The 23576-nt window shown below is 47.4% G+C and overlaps 1 protein-coding gene and 1 pseudogene across 1 annotated transcript in view; both read left to right on the top strand.

Moving 5' to 3' along the window:
• Positions 1 to 23576, top strand: part of LOC126527492 (uncharacterized) — a 58756-nt gene that overhangs the window by 3622 nt on the left and 31558 nt on the right. The window contains exons 2-9 of the mRNA XM_055068650.2: positions 12378 to 12508; positions 13456 to 13509; positions 14145 to 14249; positions 15330 to 15536; positions 16709 to 17193; positions 18398 to 18773; positions 21715 to 21792; positions 23499 to 23540. Coding sequence (XP_054924625.1) covers positions 12378 to 12508; positions 13456 to 13509; positions 14145 to 14249; positions 15330 to 15536; positions 16709 to 17193; positions 18398 to 18773; positions 21715 to 21792; positions 23499 to 23540 — 1478 coding nt within the window. The remainder of the gene's footprint in view (positions 1 to 12377; positions 12509 to 13455; positions 13510 to 14144; positions 14250 to 15329; positions 15537 to 16708; positions 17194 to 18397; positions 18774 to 21714; positions 21793 to 23498; positions 23541 to 23576) is intronic.
• On the top strand, positions 7102 to 7283 carry LOC126527553 (U2 spliceosomal RNA; annotated as a pseudogene).

Below are 23576 nucleotides of genomic sequence, written 5' to 3'. Positions count from 1 at the left end.
TCATGACAGACTCTAGCTTGCTATGGATCCAACCAATGTTTCCTGTTTCCTGTATTTTGCGAAAAAAACGTGTAATAATTATAAAGAAAGAAAGACGTTATCGCAACAGAGATACAGTCAAACCTCGGCTTAACGAAATCCGATTTTACGACATTTTCGATTCAACGAAGCGCACTCGAATCCCAGACACATAATCGTAGGGCATAACGCGGTAACCTCGAACCCAATGAATCGAACTCTACATCTCGCCATAATTAACGAATTTTTTGAAGGAAAATCATGATCGAGTATGCGGTGTTGTCAGTTCAGGTGGTGGACGCCACTGACCTGTCAAGAGGCTTCGCTTTACGCATGAAGAAACTGAAGACATGCTCGATTGGCTGGCTAAAATACGCATTATTTTAGTTTTCTTCACAAATAATTGTTATTCGCTCACGTTGTGTAAGTATTTTCGATTCGGCAAAGTTCTCGAATTAACGAAGAAAGGTGTTCGACTTCCATCGAATGCGGTAAATCGAGGTTTACCTTTATATATAAATGGCAAAAGTGCCGTTTTTTCTTGCTTCCCTGAAGGGAACGCGGCTCGGCACCTGCAGGGATTGCGACGAGGGGTTACGGAACAAATCTATATTGCCTAAGACTCTGCATAGTCTATTCTCGGTAATATAGTTTTCGACGCGATATATAAGTCGCCAGCCGGTAATTTATTTTGCCAACTTTACAGAGAGAACGAAGAGCTCCATCGACGCATCGTGTAAGTATATTGCCCGTCGTCGATCACCGGCTGTCCTGACAGGCGGAATCGTAGACGGTTCGCTGCCTCATTTTGTCGCGATCAACCTCTGTCTCTCTTTGCCCGTTGATTGGCTGCGCCGACGGAAGCGGATGTGACGCAAGAACTTCGCACGAGCTTTAGGCGACAAATCGCGCGGAACACTGGCAGCGGTGGCTCAGTGTTGTTTTTTTAATGTGGGAAGAGAATCGTTCTAAATTCTTACCAACTGACTGACATTTCTAGCCCTTGAACTTTGAACTTTATTTTTTTCATATCTGTACAACGTACAGATGACAGGGGCACAGGTAAATAGCCATAAAGGCGGCTTGACTAGGTCTGTGTCCCTTATTGGTTCCTTTGGCAACACGTAGCAATGCGTGCATAAATACAAGATCAGCACATGTATTGGGAAAACAATATAAATATAAACAATATGTAGATAAATGGGACTATTTATACAAAGTTACTTTCGAACAGCGGCGAAAAATTGACATGAATGCAGAGGTTGTAATTGTCATACAAGTTAGGAAAATATATATAGCCCATACCTGCTGTTCGCAGCTAAGATTTTCACTGCGAAAAGCTATTATGGGCTATATGGTTTGCAGGGAAATCTAAATTTATGACGGTTCATAGACTCGAAACCTGGGGGGGGGGGGGGGGGGGGGGCGAGGAGGAGGGGAGGGACGTTGAGAAATGCGTACCCGGTAACATACTTGATACCCTTAAAAAGTGAATAAGGGTGTAAATTATTTTGCAGTGTACGTGCAAACAAGCGAAGTTGCGAGAGAAGTAGCGAGAAAAGAGAACGGCTACTTCAAAATAAACAGACCTGCCTATCTATGCCACGGGGAATTCACTCCGCATGGGTCACAGCAAAGTTATCGAACCAACCATATCAACTCTTACAAGTATTACGTGTTTACAGCCGCAATAGTCTACTGGAACAAACTCCCGGATGTAGGCCTCTCCTCTCCTTCGACTGAGTCCTTATTTAGTGTTGTTGCACACATCACCTTCAGTATGTAACACGTTCATGTGCAGGGTCACACTCGATCACTCTTAGCACATAACTTACGGTCATTTGTAATTCTTCAGAACCAGCTTTTTTGTGATCGTTAGCGCTTTTACGCTTAATAATGCCGTTCATTTTCTTTTTACTTCATCTGCACACTCCTCGTTCGGCCCAGATTTTGTGGAAAACGGGGAATGGATAATCGCGATGCGCAGGCAAAGTTCAAAACGCGTGGGTTTATCGTGGCCTTCTTGCAGTAAGTTGCTTATGCAAGCGCTCCGGGGCGTTATAGGCATCAAGAAGGGCACATAATTCTTGCTAGCACCGCTACGTTGGCATAGTGGATATGGCGCTGCGTTGCTAAGCCCGAGGTCGTGGGAACGAATCCCGGCCCCGGCGGCCGCATTTCGATGGGTGCGAAATGCAAAAAACACGACCGTGTCTACCGCGTATTAGGGGCACGTTAAGGAATCCCAGGTGGTCAAAATTAAACCGGAGTCTCGCCCACTACGGCGTGCCTCATCATCATGTCGTGGTCTTGGCACGTAAAACCTCAGATTTTTCAGATTTTGATAGCTGTGTTGCAAGAGTTATAACAGCCACCGAAATCAAATTTTGTGAAGATGACAGGGGAACATTAAGTGCGACGTGCACGAGAAGTTAAAAAGCATGCAGGTTAAGTACGGCCTTTGCTAAATGTTTTACAATAAGTGCTAGAAAACGTTATACGCGGGCAACGTTTTAGAGTGTGTGTGTGTGTGTGTGTGTGTGGTTTAATTACAAGCAACTGAAATTTTTAATGGCAACTGCTTGATCGAAAGTGAGAAGCTTGGCTGGATATTGGGCTGTGATTCTGCAACCTCGTGCGAGTCCGCTGTCTCTGTGGTTTTTCTTTCTTTCTTTTCTGCACTCCTGCTTGGGTGTCGCACCAGGACCTCTAGCATAAATAAATAAAATAAATAAATAAATAAATAAATAAATAAATAAATAAATAAATAAATAAATAAATAAATAAATACAATCAATGACAATTTAGCGGTGAATGCGAGGGACATGCGTGAGCATTACGTCCCACCTCTTTGAGGTCCCGGATCCGAGGTTTAAACCGCGTTCACCAGATTGCAAAGTGTTCTTCAGGAGCTCACTTGACACACCTCCTCTCTCTCTCTCTCTCTCTCTCTCTATATATATATATATATATATATATATATATATATATCGGCCTGCCACACTTCACGCACGCGCACATTTTTTTTTTTTTGCTTTGACCCTTCTCATTCTAACGCATTAAAATAAACAGTGTTCTAATAGGGATTAGGCGGGCCAGTTCTCAGAGTTAGCCAATTTACATAAACAAAAAAAAAAATTTAATGACGTGATATAGAAGCCGTGGCATCGTAATACAAAGCGGTGCGAGCTGCGAGATAGAAAACCTCAATTACGCTTCGTGACCGACCGAGTTCCGTAATGAAAGTGGGGCGTGGCAAAACACGAGAAAAAGGCGTAATTTATGCATGCCGCCGCCGGAGATTATGCCTCGCTTCGCTCGTGCAGGCCCCCGTTAATCTTTCTTTCCTCTCGCTTTCGACGAGTCTCATTTTGTCGGTAAATAAAAAAGCCCGATATTTTTTTCTTTCTCCTCGCCTTCGTTCTCGCGGCATCTCCCCATTGTGTGCGTCGTGTATCCCGGGTATGAATATTGAACGGCGTTAGTGAGGGTCTCTTTAAATGAGAAAATTCGCGTGATCTTCAAAATAAGAAACGCGACCTGAATAACTTTTCTGCTTGTTCAGTTTCGTGTTTGAAGCGCCTTAGTTTCACGAGAATCCGGGCACATAAAGATAAAGCTCTTAATCTCACGACTAGAGTGCATGGCTATGGCTTTGGCTTGTTTGTTTGGTAGGTAATTTTCGAATACATCACCAATTAAAGATGGGCACTTCCGAATGCATATCCGTAGTACAGACACAACCCACCCGACGTGAATGCTCTCAAAGATTAAACGAACTCTCATTTTACACGGAAAGTCGTAGGTATCCATTTTTCCTTTAATGATACGTGAATGGAACAAGCCGTATTTTTCCATTAGGAACAGCTAACCAAACAGAACCCATGTATTTATCATTATCCCCAAAAGAATTACATGCTATACAAATATGAACAACCCGTATTTTTAATTATACTTCATGTGCAACTTATTGTACAGGTAATCCCTACTTGTACTACTGATAACTAAGGCAAACCTTTCACTTTGTTATTCTTAACTTTACCATCATGTTGTTTTCTGTTATTTCTGCTTATACTGTTCAACTGTGCTTGCTCTCTATCTATCGTGTGTAATGGCGTTCGTACAGACTTATATGCTATATGTTAGCATTAACTATGCCCATGCCGTTCCTGTTAGGATTCCCGACGACATTGACAGTAATAATAAGTAAATAGACAGATAAATGTATTTTAACTCATATAAAAGGCGCTGTGCGTCGTCTCACGAGCCTTCTGTGTCCGTGTCGTACATTGTGCCTGCGTTAAATTAGAACTTCAGAGGAAGGTGTAGCTTACGCTACGGGCATGCAACTCCGATTCGCCTGTTCGAATCCGCGTGTAAAACGTAAACTTACTGGCACGATAGAACCGCCGAAGTGATTTGAATTAAATTCTGTTGCATTTGAGAGAGAAAAGCTATGTTTTAGCTACAGCAGCGAGCAGAATGTTGATTTACGACGCCACACATGTTACAAAATATCGCCGACGATCGGTGAGCGGTCTCTGAGAAAAATCGCACTTTATAGCGCGCAGTTTATAAATCCATAATCCTGCCCCCAAAACAAGTATGTCGCCGTTTTGTAAACTGCGTGTGTTGAGGACACATTTTATATGTAAACTCACGGGTTAAGTGAAACTGTATCAATGTTTACGAGGGTTTTGCGAAAGTCCCACTAACCCATTAGTGGTATATTCGAGAGCGTGACATATAAATTTTTTCTCCGCTTTAGATGTCTCAACAATTTCGCAGCTGTTGTCTTCAAAAGAGGACAAAAAAAAAAAAAAGAAGAAAAAGATGCTGTTGCTAATGACATCAACAAGCTAATAGAAACACAAAAAATTAAGCTCGAACAACTCTCGAGACATTTCATTCGGCCTGGACGTAAGTCCCCGTATACATTCGCGAGTTTTCGAACAGACCAAAAAGAAAACGTGGTCAGAAAATGACAGATGCGAGGTGCGCCCACTCAGGTGCACTTTCCGACTTTTTTGTTTACTTCTAAACTGCTTTGTTTAACGCATAAAAAACGTAAAAGGCTCTGAAGGCTGTTTATAACTCACGATGGAAGTTAAAATGAATCAAAATCTCCTGCGCAGAGGTTTTGTTACCGCATGCAGGATAATATGTGGGCTCGTTTGAGTCGATCAAGGCTGTTTGTGGTACACGTGACTGACGGGTAGTGTGCGCGGCGTCGGTCGTGCACCAGTTACTTCACATCGCTTTTAACTAAACCTAACTAACTAACCTAACTAACTTTTAACTAACCTAACCTAATCTAACCTAACCTAACCTAACCTAACGTCGTTTGTTTTAGTCGGCGACGAGAGCCCGCAGTGCGAGATTTCAACGATCTTGGAGACACGGACGACAAGTTTGCTCAGTTTGGCGGTGGAAAAAAGAAATGCAAGACGTGGGCGAAGACGAAGACGAGGAGGAGGAGGACGGCGACATTAACTTTGGGAATGTGTCTCGTTGAATGTGTCCTTTCTCTTCGCAAATTTTCAAGTGGAATTTAATTTCTCTATTCGTTGGCATTATGCAACTCGTGTTCTCACGTGAGCCGCGAGCTGAGCAACGTGAAACGAAAATAAGGCGAGTAGGATACGATGAATGGGTCTGGTCTTGTCAGTCTCATCGGGAACGATCTTCTCGAAATGTGTCAGGGTGTAGAAAAGCCTCTCAGACTTCCACGAGCTCATTTTGGTGGAGTTTTTGACGAAGATGACTGTAAACGGCTTCCACGCGCGTATTTTCGACGTCCATACGGCGTATACGTGGCGTCGATCAGCGTCATTCGGCGTCGGGGCGTCCGTTATACATGCTGCGAGGTAACCGCGCTCATATTAGGTTCGTGATGCGTGCCACGGGCTGACCTCGCAAGCAAGCAACTGCGTGACGCACATTGTGGCCGGCATTGCGGCGCGTCTGTCGCTCAGAACGAAACGGACGCGTCGACGACGGCCGGCGACGCGTCGAAAATACGCCGGAAATGCGCTGCATGTGGCTGCTGCATTACGCGTTCCGACAGAGTCCTCAGGACGACCCAGAAAGCCAGCAAGAACTCCTTGAACCGAAAAGTAATCAACACAAACAAAGAGGAACGTGTTACCTTCTCCTTGGAGCTGTAGCTGTGGTTAAGTTATGGATCATACGAATTTCGGCCACACGAATTCGAGGCAATGAAGCCAAGGGATCAATACGGAAAACAGTTTTCCTGTTAGTTTTTCAGGTCAAGTAAAAGAACAGCGAAATTTCATCTTTGCTTTCCTTGGCTTATTTCTTTGTCGACTTCAAGTGGCAGCAACTAGCAAAAAACTTAAAAATCAGTGCCACTCCACTCTGTGGAGGTGGATGACTAGCAAAGCTGTGTATGTGGGCCCCTTAATGGCGAACTGTCCATTGCCGTGCGCCAAGCCTCGGGAGATGCTGAGACACCGGGGCTGTATACATACCCATGTTTTCTTGCGAAACGCGGCACGACGCCTTTAACTAACAAATCCCGGCACGTAGAACAGACACGCACTCTCACCGCACCCCAAGGACACACACTGTTTCAACGTAACCAAGGCGATCGTGCGTTGGTCGACGTCCCGCAGCGCAGTAATGGTTGTGAGGTCACTCTAAAACCACAAGCGGTCACGCACAACACAGGCCACACAAAATTGGTACCCCACAAACTCCCTCTGAAACCTGGCCGTTGCTCCGGCGAAACGACCCAAGTTTGCGGGATCGGGACCACATGGACGGTTCAAATTTCTTTGCGCCTCGCGGTCCTGGCGGCCAGCACGCTTACGGGACCGCCACCACGGGAGAGTGCAAGGAAGAGAGAGAGAGAGAGAGCATTTATTTGAATGAAGGCAGACAGGTCGGCCTGAGCTAACGCTCTAGCCTGTTACTCTGCACAGGGGGAGGGGGAACGGGGACATAAAGGTGTGATGAGGGATGATGGTGATGACAGAAAGAGGGATGCTCAAGTGGAAGGAAAGGAAAGGAGATACGCAAGCGCTTGAACGCCGACCTAGAGAGGGTGGTGCGAGTGTAGACATGGTCCACGCGGGTCAAAGTGTGGTGTAGTATCTGTTCTTAGCTTAATATCTGATACGAGTTGTATTTGGACCCAAGATATTAAACTTAGTTTTGCAGGTTGGCGGAGTGCGTGAAGCTTGCTTCACGTCCGCCGCGGGTCGGCCCGCTATGGCACTATCTTCGGGATGGGCCCACGGTTTTTGGTCTACGGACATCGATCCGCTCGAAACTAGCCATATACAGCTTCGCTGTAAAAAGATGGAGTCCTTCGCTTCCCCTTATGGTTCTCGCTCACGTGAAATATGGGATGATACGAATACTCTTCGATGTTCTGCGACATACGTATGATCCGATGTTATATCGTATTAAAGAGTACCTTGCTCTATTCGCAGCGCTAAAGCAAAAAGCCAGCTCAACCAGTGAGTACGAGACTGCAGCATGCGGTTGACTCTTTTATCGCCGTGTGCCACTAAGTATGAACTGTACATTCAATCATACTCGTTTCTCTCTCTCTCCCTTTCCGCTACACTTAGGCCTCCAGAGCGAGTAAGTACTGAAGCGATGCCCGCTCTTACTTTATATATTTCACCCCCATATCTCTGGCTGCCTCGTAGAAGGTTTTCTGCGCAGTTTCGCACTCGTAAGCGTGTACCCTGTGTCCGTCAGGGCCGACGAAACTACCCTTGCGGAATACAAAGGCAGCCAGTTGCAACAACACAACTAATCACATTCATAATCGTTGTCGTCGTCGTCGTCGTCATCATCATCATCGTCATCCTCATCAACATCATCATCATCAGCAGCAGCAGCAGCAGCATTCATTCTATTTCCTGTCTACTGCATGATGAAGGCCTCTCCCAGGGAACTCCGGTTACCCCCTGTCTTGCGCCCGCTGACCGCATATATATGTCAGCGAATTTCCTAATTTCGTTACTCATCATTATGCATTATGCCTTAGGCCTTATGTATGGCTGTAATTACAAATTACCGCCGTGTCAAGGCGAATAAAGTCACTACGTTGCAATCTAACTATAAGGCAGCCAGTCATGAAATTTGCGAAGCGAAAACGATGATGATGATGACAACAAAATGATGATGATAGCGATAGCAAGGCTATAAACTGAGCTAGTTGCTGACGTTCAGTTGTCTACAAAAGTCACTAGGGGGAAAAGTTGCGCTAGTGTCTGCGAAAGGTGCAAGTACAACGGTTCAGCAGTCGTGGGAATGATGGAAAGTACGTCTCTCTGGCTATACAAACGGCTATGCGTCTTCACAAATTGATCATGTTCAGTACAATATTGTGTTATGAATGCAACAATTTAGCAACGGTTATGCATGTGCGCAGACACTTATTACCGTGCAGTATTAAGAAAGCTATCATAGCTTGGGAATTTGGGAAAAAGATAAAGCGTGAGAAATAACGCCACGAGGGGCCGCTTAAGCCACAAGCACGAAGCATTACTTTTCGAAGCGAGATCAGGATGCCTTAGTACACGCACCTGTAGAGCGAGATATAAGAAGGAAGAAGAAGCATGTGCTTGGCTGCGGTAAAGCTAGAGAAACGATGGAGCATGTTTTATTAGAATGTGAAGACGTTGTAAGGATTGGGGGCTCAATCCCACCGTTCGTAACCAGTTGTCAAGATTGGAGTCTGGCATGAATTAGAAGGTAGCTGGCCCATGCCGTCGTCCAACTTATCCACGCTGAGGACGTTGTTGAAGGGAAGGACTGCTTCTCATCGAGAACGAGGAATATGGGTTTATTTACAGTATCTACATAAGGACGTTGCAGTTCATCAGTCTAGCATGACTGCGAGAGAGCACTGAGCTGTACACTGAGCAGCCGCATAACAGCGGTTTATAAACACTCGGTCCTCCCTCGATCCCAAGGTGAGGGAAACGTTCGACCAGTCATCGTAAACGAGTCGCCTCTCTGCGCGAGGGATTACACACACACACTTCCACACAGGTTCACGGTCCTCAACCGACGTCGGACGGTCTTCGCAGAACTCGGGGCTTACGTCAGGAAAGGCACATTTTATTCCCCGAGCTGACCCCCGCAACGCGGCCGCTGGTTGCCCATTGTCTTGCGTCTTGAACGGCGCGTGGGAAGGGGCCACGAACTACGTTCCCTCGGGGACTCCTTTGTTCACAGCAGACCAGTCGGCGGTGGTGGGTTCAGACACAAAGCCTGCTTTGTCCTGCGACTCTCCGTCATGCGACGGAGAGTCAAGGACGCGCGTATTGTTCTCTGCACACAGTCGACTTAGTGACGCCGTGGCTAGTGGTTTGCGGTGGCGTTCCAGGAAAAGTTGACGCCGCTGTCGCAACTGGCTGGCAAAACTTGCACCTCAGCGGGCCGTTCTTAACAACGTCTGCCCAGCAGTCGATTTAGGCACCACTGGCCTCCTTGAAACCCTTGGGTTCAGCGAGAGCAGTGGAAAAGTAAACATGTCTGCAATAGAGATTAGTAAGAAGCGATTGGAAGATTGGTGGAAGAAAAGTAGGGGAACGACAAACAACGGAGGTTTACAAAAATAAAGTTTACAATAGGGGTTAAGAAAATTTGGTTGTGGGAATTCAGAGCGTTTTTTATTTTTTATTTTTTAACCTAGGTAGAACATTAGGCAGTATAATAGCAAGAGCTTGGTGGCGCAATCCACCGCCCCGTTCCAAAGGGGATGCTCATAACATACATACATCCATCTATCCATCCATCCATGCATCCGTCCATCCATGCATCCATCCATCCATCCATCCATCCGTCCGTCCGTCCGTCCGAAGATCATACAAATCCGTGCACTGCCTATCGTTCCCGTGGCAGCTGAACGATTGCGGCGCCAATTTCCTCTAGTGACGTTTGGGAAACTCCACAGTAATACCATGGGCCTCCGAGATTGAATGCCGTGCGCGCGCCAGCCGATCTTGGAGGACATTATGGCATTCTAAAGTTCAAAGGCGCTGATTATGGCTCTGAGGGACGCGAACTCGCGTGTCAAATAAACGCAGAAAAAAGAAAGAACAAAGAAGATGCATGGACGAAACGAAGTGCTAGTTGACAACTGTATAATCAGATAAATCTGCGTACCCTTATATCGGCTCTTTCATCGAACGAGAACGAAAAGCCCGGCAACCAGCGCGCATGGCTAGCCTTTTCCTCCTTTCTAGCTTGTGCCAGCCGACGCGGGGCACTGCTTATGAATGTGGTGCCATCTCATGCTGTGAAACGATTTGGACTAAAGTCCCTTTATGAGCTTTAGGGACTTTAGTCCTTAGCTTTAGGGACTTTTAGGGAGCTCTATAAGCCGATCTAGGGGCTTTACTTTAGACTGCTTTGAGTTCGCTCTGTGGAGTAGCTACGTGATGTGAGCTTATGAAAGAACCACGGGCAATCGTATATGGGTGGTCCTTGGCCGCAGCAACAACTACACAAAAGGGATACCTTTGCTGGCACGAACAGGCTACGTGCGCAACCAGCCGCGACGTGTGTGCGTGTGTGTGTAGTTGTGCACTGTTTCGACTGCGTCGGTTCCCACTCGACGAAGAGCAGCAATGCCTCTGCATTACCAGCGCGAATTGTTAAAAAGAGCTTTTTCGCCATATGATAACTTCGCGCGGGATTTGAAACATATAACAGCGCACACGCGCAATTGCAACCGTGAAACATGTAAGCTTCAATCTTCATAATAACTGCGTGAGTCACCGGCATTGTGATCGCGCATTTCAAACGTACTAAATTAAGATATATACCTTGGGACACCAATATGGATGCTGATAGTGCGGGTCAACGCAGCGATCAGTGCGGTTGGTAAGCCGACAATGATACACGAGCCCTGTGCTCATCGTGGGCGCTTTGCCCCGCAAAACAGCAATAACCAAAAGGGGATCACGTAAAAAGGATTTGCAATGGCTATTTGTTAGGGTACGATTTCTGTAAAACGAATGGGTGCGCGTCAGCAAGGACGGGCCATACCGCAAAGAAAGAAAAAGTGAAAAAATAAAAGGTTTTAATCTCCTTGGGGCTTGTACAGCACGCTGTTATTACTTACCGAAACTATTTTACGCAATGCAAGAACTTCGTCTAACTAACGAACTAGTCGCGCATTAGCATTTCGAAGGCTTGTACAAGTGTAGCATGAACAGCAGAGCGGCAGCCACGCTGTTACAATCGCGTCGAATGTTTCCGGAAATATAGTCACTACTCTGAACCGCAACCATGGCGAACTACAGGGTGAAAGTTGCAATACGGGCATATTCGTGAAACGAACGTTTATAATTTAATGAAACCAACGTTCATAAACAGAAAACCGATCGCAGACTTTTAGGCTCAAACGCGCGCGCATGCAGCCATCGCACTAAGTGCGCCGTTGACTTCACTGGCAGCAGATACTCCGGTCATGTCGAGTTATTTATTTTATTTATTTTATTTACTCTGGCAATGTCACGTTAAATCGCTTCATAGCTAAGGATTTCCAACGTAGAAAACGCCCCGTCATACTTACCACATACCGAACAAGCGCGAAAACAACGCCCAGCAACTGCGGCTGCACGCATACCTGGCAGACAACACTGAGCCTTCGCCCAATCCAGCATGACAGCGAATTCGGGCGGCTCACAGATGGCGCCACTGCATACGCAACATGGCATCGCGATGGGTAAAACGGCGCGATCTTGAGGCATGCGAGATGTCCAGGTAGTCGACTTCTTTTTAGAGCGCTACTCTTAGGCGTCCGTTCCTGCGGCGATCGTTGGTGTGACCGAAGCGAGCGAGCGCAGCGAAAGATGAAGGCGAAGCACAGCACAACGGGGGATGAATGACGCGAGGAGGAAAGTGGAGAGGAGGGTGCAGCCACACCAAGAGGCGGAAAGCGGAAGAGAAGGGTATGGCGAAGGCCTGAGAAGAAAAGCGTAGCGCGGCGACGATGGCTACGAGATGGCGCTGGAGTAGCGCGCGTCGTCTGGGAGGTCTGTCGGCGGCGACCGCTGTGAATCGCGCCCACGCGTCACCCACGCGCTGCCTCTCGCGATCTCCAGGCTATAGCGAGGCAGTCACGCCGCACCTCGCTCCGTTTGCAACGTGCCGCACGAGACAGATTGTCCGCACCAGCCGGTGTATCGCGTAATGAAAACGCGTTCCAATTTCGTCTGAGGGAGTATCGTAATCGTCAGTGAATTTTTTTCGTCACCGCGTTCTTTGTGTCTCTCCTTGTCTTGTTGACGCGCTATTTTCGATCCCAGCACTATAGAGGCCATTCACGTTTTCATGTTCCTTTGCCCTCTTGTTCATCGCCGAAGCGACCAGACCAGCAAGGATGCGGCGGTTACCTGTCGCATCTACCTGGCTGCTGCCGTCGGTGCCCTGTCCCTGGCCATTCTCATCGTCTCGGCATTCACCATGGCATCGCCTGCGGCGAAATACCAACAAGGTGCACGACTGCTGCAACACGTACCTTCATAAATAGCTACTCGAACAGTCTAAATAAAAGTTGGATAAACAGCGGTCAAGTGCCTCAGACAGGCTGGCCGACGTTACGGTTCGTGGACCTATCTTTGTCAAATATAGCCTGTGACAAAAAAGTTAGGTCCACCTGCTTATCCAACTTTTATTGTGTTTACATCTGCGGGCCCCCATATTGAATTTGAACAGTCTATAATAGATTGTTTAAGGGTTTCTTCCAGACTCGTGTGCTTTCTCGTAGCTATACGGTCGAAATTGGTTGTAGTGCACGAGATACCAGCGCCATGAAACAGCTTTTAAAGACTCTCGTATCTGTACGAAAAGTCTACCGTTATCCAGGCCCAAGTGAACAAGGGAAAGGGGAAGGGTGCCCAGTTCACGAGAAGAAAAGTTCCAGACGAATAGAGATGGGGTTAAGCGCACATGCCAGGGACTCCCAAGAAACTAACAGAGGCTTACAGAGCGTATATTTCTCGTAAGCGCACAAAAAAAGTACTCTAAAAAATAAATACTCGGTTATTGCATAGAATACTTCATAATCGTCGCACGCGCTGAAGAGATATTTTCGAAAAAAGAAATTTAGGTGCCATGTCAAACTATTACGGCTTAGTAATGTATATCATGAAGGAAGTTAGCAGCTATGGGAATCCGAAAGCAGTTAGGTTGTGTTTGTCGGTCGTACGCTGCGAACATATTGTGATAGCTTGTTTCGAGACCTGGTGACCTGGCATTGTTGTGTATTTTCTTGACGGCAGTCGCGTTATCATAATTGGTAGCTGATATGGACATAAACAACTATGATCCACAAAGATTCCACAAGTTAAATGAATATTGTGCCCCTTTGTGTGTGAAATCATATGATCAGCTACTTGCAAACTCCCACAATCCTTTTTTTCCTTGCGTCTCCGTTTGCAGAGGACGAAGAGGGTGCCACGCCTCTGCGCGTCTACCATGTGAACATCGAACCGAGTGAGCACTCATTTGTCAAGTATAATTGATCGTGAACAAGGAAGCCGTATAGCGGCCCCGAAAAATGCATTGTATGTGTTTGCTTTCCCCGAAGCTTAGGCGAGTGCTCGTTTTCATTTCGACCATGTACCACCGTCGCCTGTCGAGTTCATCGTCGAATACTGGGCTACTTTTGAATTGTGTCAGGATATTTGTTTCTCATCGGTCGGTCGGCGGCCCGTCCGTCCGTCAGTCTTGACTTTGACTGACTGACTCGACTTGACTCGACTTGACTCGACTTGACTCGACCCGACTCGACTTAGCTCGACTTGACTGACTGACCGAGCTTTGCTAAGTCGCGAGAAAGTTTAGTTGAAGAGAACCAAAAGGGGGTGCTGAGAGGCATTTCGGCGAGGTCCTCGGTGAGTTGCCGCAACTTAATCAGCCCCGTCAAGCGGCCTTCCCCGCTCGGCAGTGTGCGAAGGCCGACAACACGCGGGAAAACGGGGGCACAAATAGCCGACGCGCTGTGTCAGAAACGACCAGACTGGAGAAGATCAATCTATCTTCATCCTAAAATCTATTCCTTTTGATATGCTTAATGTACTCACAGACCCAAACGTGTTCGGGAAGGATGGCGTACTTGTGTTACGCAGGAGAGGCCACGAAGCAAGAAACAGCGGCGCGTAGGGCCGTGCACAACGCCACCGCGTCGCCGACCAAGAGGACAACACCGGACAGCGCTGAAATGGAGACCATAGGTTTGTTGCGTCTCGAGCATCACGTGCTCAGCGACTAGCGTATACGTACTGTACCACCTCAGTTACATGACAAGCAAGACAGAGGATCACAGGAAAATAATAATGAGCCTATTTGCTTTCTAGAGTGTGATGGGAGAGAGGTATAGAAAAAAATATATATATGTCGAAATGGCTTGACTATAGCTCTCCCTTCCCCGCACCCTGTTGTGTTTGTTTTCGATTCATGTCCTCGTCCTCTTCGCGCTGCTTCAAGTTATCATAAAAAAGAAAGCACGCATGCACATTTTTGCATTTGTTTTAGTTTGCATACAGTCTAGTGTACTTCGTATTGTAAATGAGCGAGAATAGAAACAGCTTGAAACGACAAACGAGTATGCCCGCATAGGTGGTGTAGTTGGCTTGGTATTGCGCTGCTCCTTCCCCCCTAATTGTTTCTTTGTGCTTGTCTTGGATTCTTCGGGGAGGGTGGGGGGCATCAGCTCCCATCTCTCCCCTGTTAGCGCCCCGTGTCTCGTCCCCCCCCCCATCTCCTGTTTCTTCGTGCTGGTCTTTGTTCCTTCACTCATTCGCAGTAGCGATAATTAATGAAAACGTTATGGAACGCCAACTCAGCAAAGAGTTCCCCCTTGAGACACTGGCAGGGTCACGTGCCTCTAGGTTTAGGCCTTATCGGCGCTAAGAGGACAGTAAATTTCCATCATGGACTGAAGCGAAGTTCGTTGTTTCCGTATACAGGAAACGATTGATTCGTTATAGCAATACTTTAAGTGCACCGGTTTCAATACGAATTTTAGGATGAATTGCAATTACTTCGTTATATGTACGTTACTTCGTCGTTACTCGTTTCGTTATAACGAATTGAGTTTGACGGCATTCTGACAATAAATGTGCTGGTTTATAAAAGAAAAGAACCGGTCTTTCTGTACATACCCGCAAAAAAAAAAACTGCAATGCATTGTATACTCTCTTGTATACGCTCATAAGTATTGCGTTTTTGCTTCTGTTACTTTTGGGTCACCCAGTGTCACGTTAGGTCACGTTAGTTCACCAGCGCATAACGCTTTTTCTTTTTATTCGCAGCGAACATAGATCTCTCGGATTTATTCCTGAAGAAGCGTGGTCGCCCATCGCTAACGAAATCGACCCGGAAAAGCATGACCGTGCCCGAGTCCAGCGAAGCGCCTCCCTCAGACGATGAGGTCACACCCGAGACCGAAGCAACGTGGTCTGGACACGACGGTGTCCCGACGCCCAAGGCCCGTTTAGCTACCGGGACTAGGGTCGCCCGTGAGTGACTCCCAGGCCTGCTTTACCACTTGTCCATACAAGAGCACTGACAACTGAGACATCTCTATTGTGCTTGGGGGCAAAAAAAAAAAATAGAAAAGTGTCGCCGGATCCCACGCGTATGTGGGACTCGTTTACAAGCAGTGTTTTCCTTGATGCTTACTGAAATGTCGTCACATATGTCCTTCTTCACTTCTTTGTAGGTCAACGCCTCTCGTCCAGTGCATGCTGCGGTGTTATTTTGTGCATTCTACTTCTTTCTCCGCACTCGGTTGCTTTTGATATTGACTTGTGCACTTCTGGGTAGCAGGAGTGAATAAGTCTTCGCTGCTTGCCCCATGTTTGGCTTGTCTGTTGGGTCAGCCACCCACTGGCACGTAACCCTTCTAGAGCTCGGCCAAGAATGCACACATAACCCAGCGACTCAAAATGCTCATTCGGGCTCGTGCCCAGTGACGTATGCTTCGATTTAAATCAAGCGCCTTAGAAGGCGCTTGATTGGCGCTTGAACAGAAGGCGCTTGAACAGAAGGCGCTTGAACAGAAGGCGCTTGAACAGAAGGTCTTTGTTTCCTCCTCCTGCCCACCTCATCCTCCCCCCCCCCCCCCCCGCCTTTTCGCAAGCGCTGCAAATGTCTGAGATGTCTAAGTTTCAACCGCCCGAGGGCCCGGGCATAATTTCCGGCTAGGGTGGCGCTGCATTTGGATGGAGACGAAATGCGCAAACGCCCGTGTGCCGTGCACAGGATGCACGTTAAAGAACCCCCAGGTGGTCAAAATTAATCCGGAGACCCCCCCCCACACACACTACGGTGCGCCTCATATTCATATCGTTGTTTGGGCACGTAACACCCCTCCCCTTCTTTTTTTTTTAAGTTTCAATTAACTAGACCAAATTTACACGGTAAGTGCAGTTAGACCCCTCTTAGGCTCATTATTTGCGTTTCTTAAGCACACCTATCTTGCAGCCGGTCGGTATAGGCGTTGGACATCAACACCACCATCTCTGTTTTCTTAAGTACGATTCAAACAATAAATCAGAACACAACATTCGTGGGTTTGTTGTATGACTGTAAGAACTTGTGCGCGCAACACTTTCCACTCCGGTGCAATGAATGAATGAATGAATGATTTAGTTGTAACATGTCTGCCGTTTCTCTTCTGAATGCGCAGCAGCCGAAAACATGACCACAGCGTCACGGGTCAGCATGGTCGACGGTCGAGGACGCTCAGGTGGTGGCAGCGGAGCGCGCGGTAAGCCTAAGCGTCTCCCCGTACCGGCAGTCGGTGCCGGGCCAAGGAAACCAACCGCGTCGACGCCGCACTTAAAACGCGTCCCGATCAAGAACGGTTTGCCCGCGCACAAGGCGAAGTCCCCAAAAATCGGCACGCCATCACCTCCCGCCGTAGCCGGTAAACCGCCACCTCCCGCCGTAGCCGGCAAGCCACCGCCTCCAGCTACGACAATCAAGCCATCTTCTCCTGGCGTCGCCCGTAAAGCACCGTTTCCAGCCGTAGCGGGCAAGCGATCGCAGCCAGCCACAGCTGGTACGCCACCACCTAGAGCTAAGGCGGGAAAGCCGGCGCGGCCTCCAGCCATAGCCGGCGAGCTGCCGATTCAGGTCTCGACGCAGCGACCCCACCACGGCGGTGATCAGGTTAGTGTAGTCGGCAGAAGAGAAGAGAGAAACAGTATTCGCAAAGCTTCGTCGGATCGAGTCAGTTTTCACCCAACGAATCGGAGGTCCCTATGCCATAAGGTGTCACAAACATCTTGAGAATCCCTATAGAACCCAGAGGTCTATTCTGCGTGCGCTCAAGTTCCGCCATTTTAAATTCCGCTGGCGTTTCGAGCCAATCAGGAACGACGTGGCGGTCCCGTGGGCCAACCAGAGCTGACGAGATGGCGAATCAAATACGACAATATGGCCGAATTCGGCACTGTCCAGAAAGTAGCCCCGAACAATCAGCGGCAGTTCTTTGTGTCAGTTCAGGACACGTTAACAGATGTACGTACCAGATTAGTACCATCTGACATATGTGGACAGATTTGAAAGGTGAACCAAATACGACAGTCAAACAACAAAGCAAAATGGTTGCGATGTACATAGTGAAGTGCCATAATTACGTGCACAAATCTCAAAAGATAAATAGCACATTAACAACATTCTTTATTTGTGTGGGCCATGTACACATATTTAAAGGTGCATAAGAAACCGGGACCAGTGGTGTAGATACACGAATGGAAGTCGTAGTCTTTTATTACTTCGATGTTTCGTAGTAACTCTCTGCTTCTGAAAGTTCTGTAGCCAGCTCTCGTGCTCTATATATTGTTCTCCATAGAGCACATATATATACCTTCGAAGGGGCAGTCAAGACCGAAACTTCATGGGTTCATACAGAAAAAGAAAAGTTCTCTATAACCTCCTGTTACATTCATTTTTCTGAACTTCACGCCAAACCTTCAGCGCCAGTTTCGTCATCGTGACTTCACAGACAATCTGAATGCATTTTTTTTTCGCACTTGGCCGTTTTGCACAGGCAGAGCTCTCGAAACTTGCTAGGCTTAGTCTTTGGTTTGTACAGAATACGTTGTAACCCTTCTTATAGACTGGACAGAACTATTGACGCCGTCAGAATCCGTGAAGTCATTGCTTGCTGGTGCAGGAACTTCAGGGTAGCGGCGGCACCCACCTTTCGTTTTTGGTTCTTTTTTCTGGCTTGTAATCCTCTACTCATGATAAGAGTGGCCGCATTGATAATGCGTAGGTGTAATTTACTAGTACAGCTTAGCCTAATATTCTGTTGCAGCGTGTCTTTAAACGCGATTCACAGAACGCCGCCTAACAACACTCGTTGCAGACGAAGGCGGTCACGCCGGCAGCCAAGCCGGAGCCGAAGCCAGGCGCGACGACGAAAGCCGACGCCTCGGGACTCGGCTCCAGCAGCGTAACCTCCGGCGGTTCCGGCGCCGCCGGTGGCCACCACGTGGTTTCGCCCGAGGAAAAGCCCGAGACCGAAGTTAAGAGACCCGACGAGGACGACGAGGAAGACGAAGACGACGACGGGATGAGCTTCGAAGAGCGCATAGTGCCACCGCGGCTGTCGGGACGCGGTGACGACGAAGCGGGCGATCACGGCGTCGAGCACGTGGGGCCCGGGCACCAGACGGCGCGCCAACCAACGTCCCCGCCCACCGGCGAGAAGGCGCACCGGAATGTCGCCGACGTCACTCCTGGTAGGCGCGCGCGCAGATCACGTGGTCTACGATAGATCGGCACCATCCGTGGGCATGTTTCGTACGTGTCGTATCTGTAGCATGCGTGAAGCATATATATTGCAAAATATATATAGCGGATGTATAGCGGAGCAAAGTGCGAGATATAGTGAAGAAAAACCAACTGGATATTTTTTTTTTTACAGCGACGCTGTTAAGGGCTACTTCCCCCAGTATCGTGTCCGTGTGTTAACGCAAAACTATCATGATTGGGATTGGTTCCACAGGTGGCTTTGGCGCCCCTCGGCGCAACAAGCAGGCGTTAAGCACTCCCCATACCTGTGCCGATCCAGAATACAGTGCAATGCTGGGCCGACCATTAAGGGGCCCACATACACAGCTTCGCTGTTTATCCTTCTTCACAGAGTGGAAGGGCATTGAGTTTTTTCTTTTAGCTTGTCGCACTATTTGTCTAGGGATAAGGATGCGTTGGATATTAAAGATGCAAAAAGGTGAATTATATCTACGGCGGAAACAGTGAGAGTCTTTTGGAGAACTGGTGACGAATAGATAGGGAACACATGGAATGGACAGAACTGTACATTCCCGAGGCAGCAGTATTCGATTTGTTACAATTTAATAATGAAAATATTAATTGATTTCGTTAAAAATAATAATAATTACCAATAATAGCAACGTTAGAATTTGTTACAATGAACCATGGATCTCAAAGGTCCTGAATAAACCCAGCAGACAGATGTAGCTGGCGAGCTTTTGTCACCAGCCGCCATCTCACAAGGGCGCTGCATATTCCACCACATTTGCGCGTAACTCAGCAGCGACGACTCATTATTTTGCCTGCGTGACGACGCGTTCTGTAACTCTTACAACACAGCATGAGGGTATCGTATACGCACAGATTAAGGGGCCGAGAGTCTACGCACAAGGTTTCAATAGACACTCTATAGACATTTGGGTTCATATAGGAGAAATCAAGAAAAAATCAAGAAAATCAAGAAAAAGAAATGGGCATCGTGGGATCGTTACCCACCTGCAGCAGGTTGTCTTTTTCATCCACTTTCGTTGCCATTATTTTATCATTTCTTCAATTAGTAAGCACAAGTAATTTCTCCTGTGTTGTCCTTGGTGTCATTGTTGGCTTCTCATAACATGATTATTAAAAATCGGGCCCCTCCATCAAGCCCCTTTCTTCTCGCTGACATCTATTTATATATGTATATATATGAACGAGAAGAAAGGGGGTTAACCGAGGGGCGCGATCTTTCATCAAAAGCTTGAAGATTTCATTGCGACGTAGGAGCAGTGATGGCGGGAAATCACGGAACATTTTTATTTCAAGCCACGCAACAGCGGACTAGGCGAGCATCAAGTCAACGCAGAGAGAGAGAGAGAGAGAGAGAGAGAGTGAAGGTTCCCGTACTTGTATAAGGCTGCCTACAGGCTGACTAAAGCGAGCTTGTTTCTCACAGCAGTTTCGCAAAAACCAGCCCAAATTTCGACCGCTGCTAGTCGATTAACTTGCTTGCTCGAAGTGTGGTTGCGACTCGCAGTGCGCTCCTACTGACGCCTTTGTGGACCTTTAATTTGAGCTCCCCCACCATCCCACCGACTTTCCTCTGGAAAGCACGCTACACTGTATCGCCAGCGTCACCTCGGTAGTCCCGACCTACAATTCTGGAAATTACTGGTGTCGACCAGTCCGTTCAGTTCAGCAGGATGGAAAATCGGGTGGTTTGGTATAACTTCACGGTTGCAACGTCGTGACTGGACACGGCCTGAGTAAAAGGAAAGGACACATGACGCTGACTGAAATAAAGTTCATTTCACGAAAACGTCCAGTGTACTACAAAGTATAACAGTCACGCCATCTTCACCCAGCCCCTCGGTATAATCAAAGATAACTATCAGGAAACAACCTGCATGTTGAAAAATGCACAGCTTGCGAAGGTGTCCCGTGCACCAAAGAAGAAAAAAGAATTATGGAATGACAAGAAAATCGATGAAAAATCAATATCGCTAGGCACCAGGTAGAACGCTGGCCTCATTCAATTATTCATTCACCCATTTATTCATGGCATCGCATAAAGCCGTGTGGTTACTATCATCTTTGCAGCCGAGGCGGACACAACCACAACAGGCAAGATTCAGTTTCGTATTCGCACGATAAGCCGCCGCGAGACTGCAACTCCGCCGTATAACTTGCATTTTAAGCGCAGAACGAATTTTCTTTCGGGGCTTTTTAGTTTTATTTATTATTTCTTTTTTTGTGGGAAGCATTAAACACTTGTGCAGTTCGGGCGCTAGCACATCCGAGACGAGACCTCTCGATAGCCCAATTATTATAGCATCACGCGCGTAATGCCGACGATGCGAGCTCGACTCCCGCCCGGTTGCAAGTTGTCTTTCCGTCCGCCTTCATTCCCTGTTCCTCGTTATCCATTTCACTTGAAATGAAGGGTTAATTTCTCCAACGCTTTTCGCTGACGTCATTGCCTATGGGCTTCGTGCGGTTGTCAGCAACAACTTATCGAGTCCCTCGATTCCCATAATTCCTATCGCTCCTGGGGAGGGGCGGGGGGGGGGGGTGCAGGTGGGAGCGGGGGCTTATTCTATAAATGCGCACCTTAGTGGACATGTCCATTTCGTCTGCTGCTGAAGTGCTGGTTGCCTGGGGGTGACTGCCTCCTTCTGACGCGCGCGTACTCCATCCCAGCCAATCATAGCTTCAGCAACAGACACAATGGACACACTAGCAAAATACCCCCCCCCCCCCCCCCCACTTCCCCCGTTCTTTCCAGCGCCTATCGTTGGATTTCGAAGCTTGTACCTTAGCACGGTCCCTGTAATAGACCGCTTGCACGTAGCGTGGGTTTGGGACGGCAGTGCTTAGCAGGAGAAGCAGCACGCAGATGAGTGCGATCAAGCGATCACGTGATTGCAGGGGCGGAAACAACCAGCTCAGCCGAGAAAGGAGAAACCAGCGGCGATTACGACGACGATCGGCCAGGCATCGTGGGAGGTGAGTGAAAAAATGGATTCTGGTTTTACGCGCAAAAACCAAGGTTTATGACCCACGCCGAAATGGGGGTGGGGGGGGGGGGGCAGGGGGGCGCTCCGGGTTAATTTTATCCGCCCTGGTGTTCTTTATTAACGAGCACCCATTGCACGGTACAGGGAGACACTGTTCTTGCATTCCATACCCATAAATATGCGACGGGATTGAACCCACGACCTCTAACTGAGCAGTGCAATTAACAGCCATGAAGCGCGATAATATAGAGGTGAATATTGTATATGTAGTCACTGTGATTTTTTTACTGCTTTTTACTCAGGTTAATGTTACGGTTATATTCCAATCAGAGTGCCCCTGTTGCCTGAAGGAAATGTCTACGTGAAATTAGTGCAGCGTATATTAGCCTGCGCCTAGAGAAGACAAATGTTTTCTTTTGATATTTTTGTCGTTGTGGGAATGAGTATAATGAATGAGGAAAAGCTGCATACTGCTGCTATATGTTAGCTTCCACCTGACTCAACGTTACCAGCGGTACAGAAATCTGCATCTCCCACCGCTATACCTCGCCGCTCCCTCGTTGCAGTAACGCTCATACTATTGTGGCAACAGCGTTTTATTTCCTGCCGAACAAGCAAGTGAGTAAGCAATGAAGAGGGTTTGATTTCCAACCCCAACGGCCGTATCGTAGCAGTGGCAGACAGCAGTAACGGTCGTGTAGGCAGCTTACGTTGTACGTTAAGAAACTCCGACTGGTCAAAGTTAATTCGTGGCCGTTCCGCACCGCGTCTTCTGTAGATATATAGCCCCTGTGTCGGTTCGCCTCAGGGGCTGCTGTAGCTAAATACGTGGCAGAATTTTATTTTGCTCGGGATACACTGCACCGAATTTAGTAAGGGTTTGTTGTATTTAAATTTATAAGGTAACACCTATCGACTGTAGGAGCCATAGTTTCGGTTAAGGCCATTATTTTCTTTTTTTTTTTTTCAGAAGGAAATTTGGGAAAATCGACAAATTTCAATATCAGGAATTTACAGCTCTCCGAATCGACGATAAAGAAAACTGTTATCAATAATTTAAACTTCACTTGCAGAAACACCTAAAAGATGTTTAAATGCATCTGTTATACACCACTGCGTAAATGTGCCGTTGATGTGTGAGCAGATACTTCTGCATAACCCTCGTATATAGACAGGGCAACGATTTCGCGTAAGCTGCACAGACTCAACTGTCACATTTGTTCGCTTTACAACTGGTCTTCTAGATGCAGTTTACAAAACGCGAATATCTCTCTTTGGTGCTGAGTTATGACTTGCTAAATGTTTACGTTACTTTCTTCTTTTTTTAATGCTGCCGATTTTTTTTACATACCCTTTTAAATATTTGAGGCCAAATATCGAGGTGTTACTTCCTGCGGTCAACGAAGTTCACCTTTCTATCTCGAATGCGACAGACTTCAATCAAATCGGCTCTGCATTCGTGTAATGAGAGTATTTCCGCCTTTCACCTGTATTGGAACGGGCAAACGTATACTGTCTCTTGGTTAACTGGTGCGAGCATACATTTTGTGCCCGACTTTTTTGTTTTCTCTAACGCTGACGGTCACCGGTTGAAATGTTGCCCCATGATCTCAGATTCGCCGGAGTTGGCCGCGAGGTTAAAGGCTTCCTCTTAAACCTCGTCAAGTTAACCAGTGAAGTACCTACTTCTCGCAGGTCTCAAGAAAGAGCAGCCGTTACACTGGGACAGGCGAAAAGGTGAGGACTGCAGCGTTCGGATTTGTTCATTGTGAC

This window comes from Dermacentor andersoni, chromosome 9 (genome assembly GCF_023375885.2).
Source record: "Dermacentor andersoni chromosome 9, qqDerAnde1_hic_scaffold, whole genome shotgun sequence".
Lineage (NCBI taxonomy): Eukaryota > Metazoa > Arthropoda > Arachnida > Ixodida > Ixodidae > Dermacentor > Dermacentor andersoni.
This window is presented reverse-complemented; position numbering and strand designations above follow the sequence as displayed.